The 3,202-nt window shown below is 32.9% G+C and overlaps 1 protein-coding gene across 1 annotated transcript in view; it reads left to right on the top strand.

Annotated features, from left to right (window-relative positions):
* The window catches only part of LOC106875366 (uncharacterized), a 113,697-nt gene that overhangs the window by 70,753 nt on the left and 39,742 nt on the right, over positions 1–3,202 (top strand). Inside the window, exon 3 of the mRNA XM_014923459.2 lies at positions 2,690–2,780. Coding sequence (XP_014778945.1) covers positions 2,690–2,780 — 91 coding nt within the window. The remainder of the gene's footprint in view (positions 1–2,689; positions 2,781–3,202) is intronic.

The following is a 3,202-nucleotide window of genomic DNA, read 5'->3' on the forward strand; positions in this document are numbered from 1 at the left end:
TATTTGGGGGGTGGTTGTCCCCCCCCACACTGTGCTTGACAGTTAAGTTCAAGAAAAGGGACTAATAGAATAAATACCCAGATTTTAAAAAATACTGGGGTCAATTTGTTTGACTAAATCCTTCAAGTTGGTACCCCAACATGGCCACTGTCCAATGACTGGAACAAATAAAAGAAAAGATAAAAAAGTGAATGTGAGTTTTGAATGGCAGATGTAAGTGTAACATAATTTTAGTTTTAACCTTCAACCTCAGATCAAATCACCATCCAAGATTATTTAGTTATTGGTCTGTGAAATAAGATGTAATTGAAACAAAACACAGGTACTAAGTTTAGACCTTTTGATACAAAACCTGCCTGAGACCACCTTTTGATCACATGTAAATAAATAGTAATAAATAAATGAATAAATTTATTAATCCAATTTACATTGAATATTTTTTAATTGATTATAATAAGTAAAGATTACACAAAAAAAAAATCTTTTTTTCAGAAATTGCATAAAAAATTGGATTAAGCCCTTTGGTTGTAAACCAGTTCACCTCTGTTTAGTTTGTGTCCTGTGTTACCAACATGCCATGTAATCCATATTTAAGTGCACATGTCTAAATTAATGGCAGTGAATTAGCAGTATTTGTTAAAACTTGGGATAGAATATATTATGGTTATTCCTCTTGTGGTCGAATCTCACTGTGGTCAACTTTGCCTTTCACTCTCTCATGGATGATTAAGTACCAGTACTGGGATAAATAATTATTATTAAGGCAGTGAGCTGGCAGAAAAATCATTAGTACACAGGACAAAATGCTTGGCCACAGTCAAATGACTGAAACAAGTAAGAGTAAAAGAGTAATACTTTGTAAAATGGAACAAATAGTAGATTCATTGACACCAAACTCACAGCCCACAGCAGCAAAGCTTCCACCATCATGTAATTTCTTGATCATCTCTACCTTTCCCTGTAGAGAATACAGTCATCTACATTGTTTGTTAGAATCAGATGCCTTTGTATATTTTCTTTTCTCTGGTCCCATGTTGATTAGTACGAGTACATAAGATCTGTATAAAAAATATGCAGCCTTGCAGTACAGTCATGTAAACACAAATGATAATCAGTGCATTCTGGGTAGCTGAACATCGTGGGTGGTCGCTGGGGCAAGTTTTTGCAGTACAAGCAGATTCTTTGACTGATTGCCGACCCTACGCATAGCATGGTTCATAATTGAGTGTACCTTGTTATCCTACATCAGTGATGATGTGGCCACATGTATACACTACTATTCCTTAATCCTACTGTAACTGTGCAGTTAAGTGAACTATTGCATGCATGTGCAACTGTTAATCTCTTTTACCTTTCCATATGTGTGTGTGTGTGTGTGTGTATACATATATATACATGTATATATATATATATATATATATATATATATATATATATATATATATATATATATATATAAGAATTTAAGGATTGGAGAAAACGCATGTTATAATTGCATACTTTATTCCTACATATGTTTCAAAGGATTACAACCTGTGTGATCCATATTAAAATTGTAGCCTTCTCATCAGAGAAAGCATGGGAATCATCTTAAACGTAAGACATTATGATCGATTATGAAAACAATAGATGGATAAGGTTATGACTTGATTCATTTGAGAAAAACCGTTAGAGAATTGGACGCTGCCGGATAGTGGTTTGGACAACACATACCAATCAATGTGTAAGAGCGTACATGCAGTTTGAGGAAGGAAATAACATAAGTGTTTGGCTTGATTATTCATGCTGCACATATGAGGTGCATCTAGGAATTTTATTATATATTGTGGGATTATGTGTTACCGAATTTTGAAGTATACGTAACAGATAAAGTAAAGGAAAGTCTAGTTCAGTCCCATGTTCTCAGCCTTCCTCTTGCTTACATGGAAGGGAAAACCTTTTATGATATCATAATTGTAACGTTATCTCTAACTTCTTAGTCATGATTAGTACAAGCGAAACCGGTCAGCTATGTAAATATTTTAGTTCATAAAAATATTTTGTCCAACATAAAATTTCAGTGCATTTTCCTTTTTATATTTTTCACTACAATTCACCACATGGGAAGGGACTGAATATTTTAGTGTGTGTGTGTGTGGTATTTGTGTTTTCATTCAAAAATACAGTACTCCATACGCATTGTGTTAAACGTGTGTTGAGTATTATTTCAGACTTCCCAATGAATATAATTAGTTTCATGAAACCTTTAAATATGACGGAGTGAATCCAGTTTAACAACACTCAAATGTGTGTGTGTGTTTTATATGTGAAGCTGTGTTATTTTCCCTTTGCTAAATTTGACATTGGCTTCTGTAATCTCTTAATTTTGAAATATGAGTGGAATCTAATTTTAACAGGTAGACTTAGGTATGCATTTATATTCTTTTCTTAAGGCTACACAATGACTGTAGTAAAGTTTTGAACTCATGACCCATCATATTAACTTTATATCACTGAGTTTCATATTATATATATATTTGCCCATATACATCATCTTTACTCTACAGATCTTTCTTGTTTGCTTGTGTGCTCAGGTAGGTGTGTGGACAGTGGGGCTACATTAATAATTGTATTTTATTTTAAAAAAATATATAACTGCCTTTTTAAAACTGGTTTGCTAGCAGCTGTAACTATTATTTTGTTGTTTCAGGTCAAAGCTAAATTCCATGAGGTTTTCAATGCAGTTGTCATTCAGCTTGGATTAAGAGAGACTGAGTACTTTGGATTATCTCTTTTAAAAGGTAACTACAAAGAATATTGTTGAAGTCTTTATAGACACACATAGATATAAAAAGAGCACTTTTATTTCAACTGTTTCCAAAACAAATATGTCCACAGCAGGTTATCATTTAAATAGATCCTATCAAAAGACAGGTTTCCTCAGAGATTTGTCTCTAAAATCTTTCTTAATTATTTTTTCCCTGTTTTTCATAGAATTTCAGCACTTCTTTATTTCTTTGTTTGCCATTGTGGTATAGGACAAAAATGTTCAGTATCAAAGCCAATCAGTGTCTAAAGAATATGCTCCATTGTCAGGGTGGATTATGTTATGAATGGTCTTGTGCTGGGCTTGGATTGACACCAAATAGAGAATAGTAACATCTGTGAACAATCTAAATGAAATGGTTAGTTTAAAAAAGAAAAAAAAAACAAAAAAAAAACG

This window comes from Octopus bimaculoides, chromosome 4, assembly GCF_001194135.2.
Source record: "Octopus bimaculoides isolate UCB-OBI-ISO-001 chromosome 4, ASM119413v2, whole genome shotgun sequence".
Lineage (NCBI taxonomy): Eukaryota > Metazoa > Mollusca > Cephalopoda > Octopoda > Octopodidae > Octopus > Octopus bimaculoides.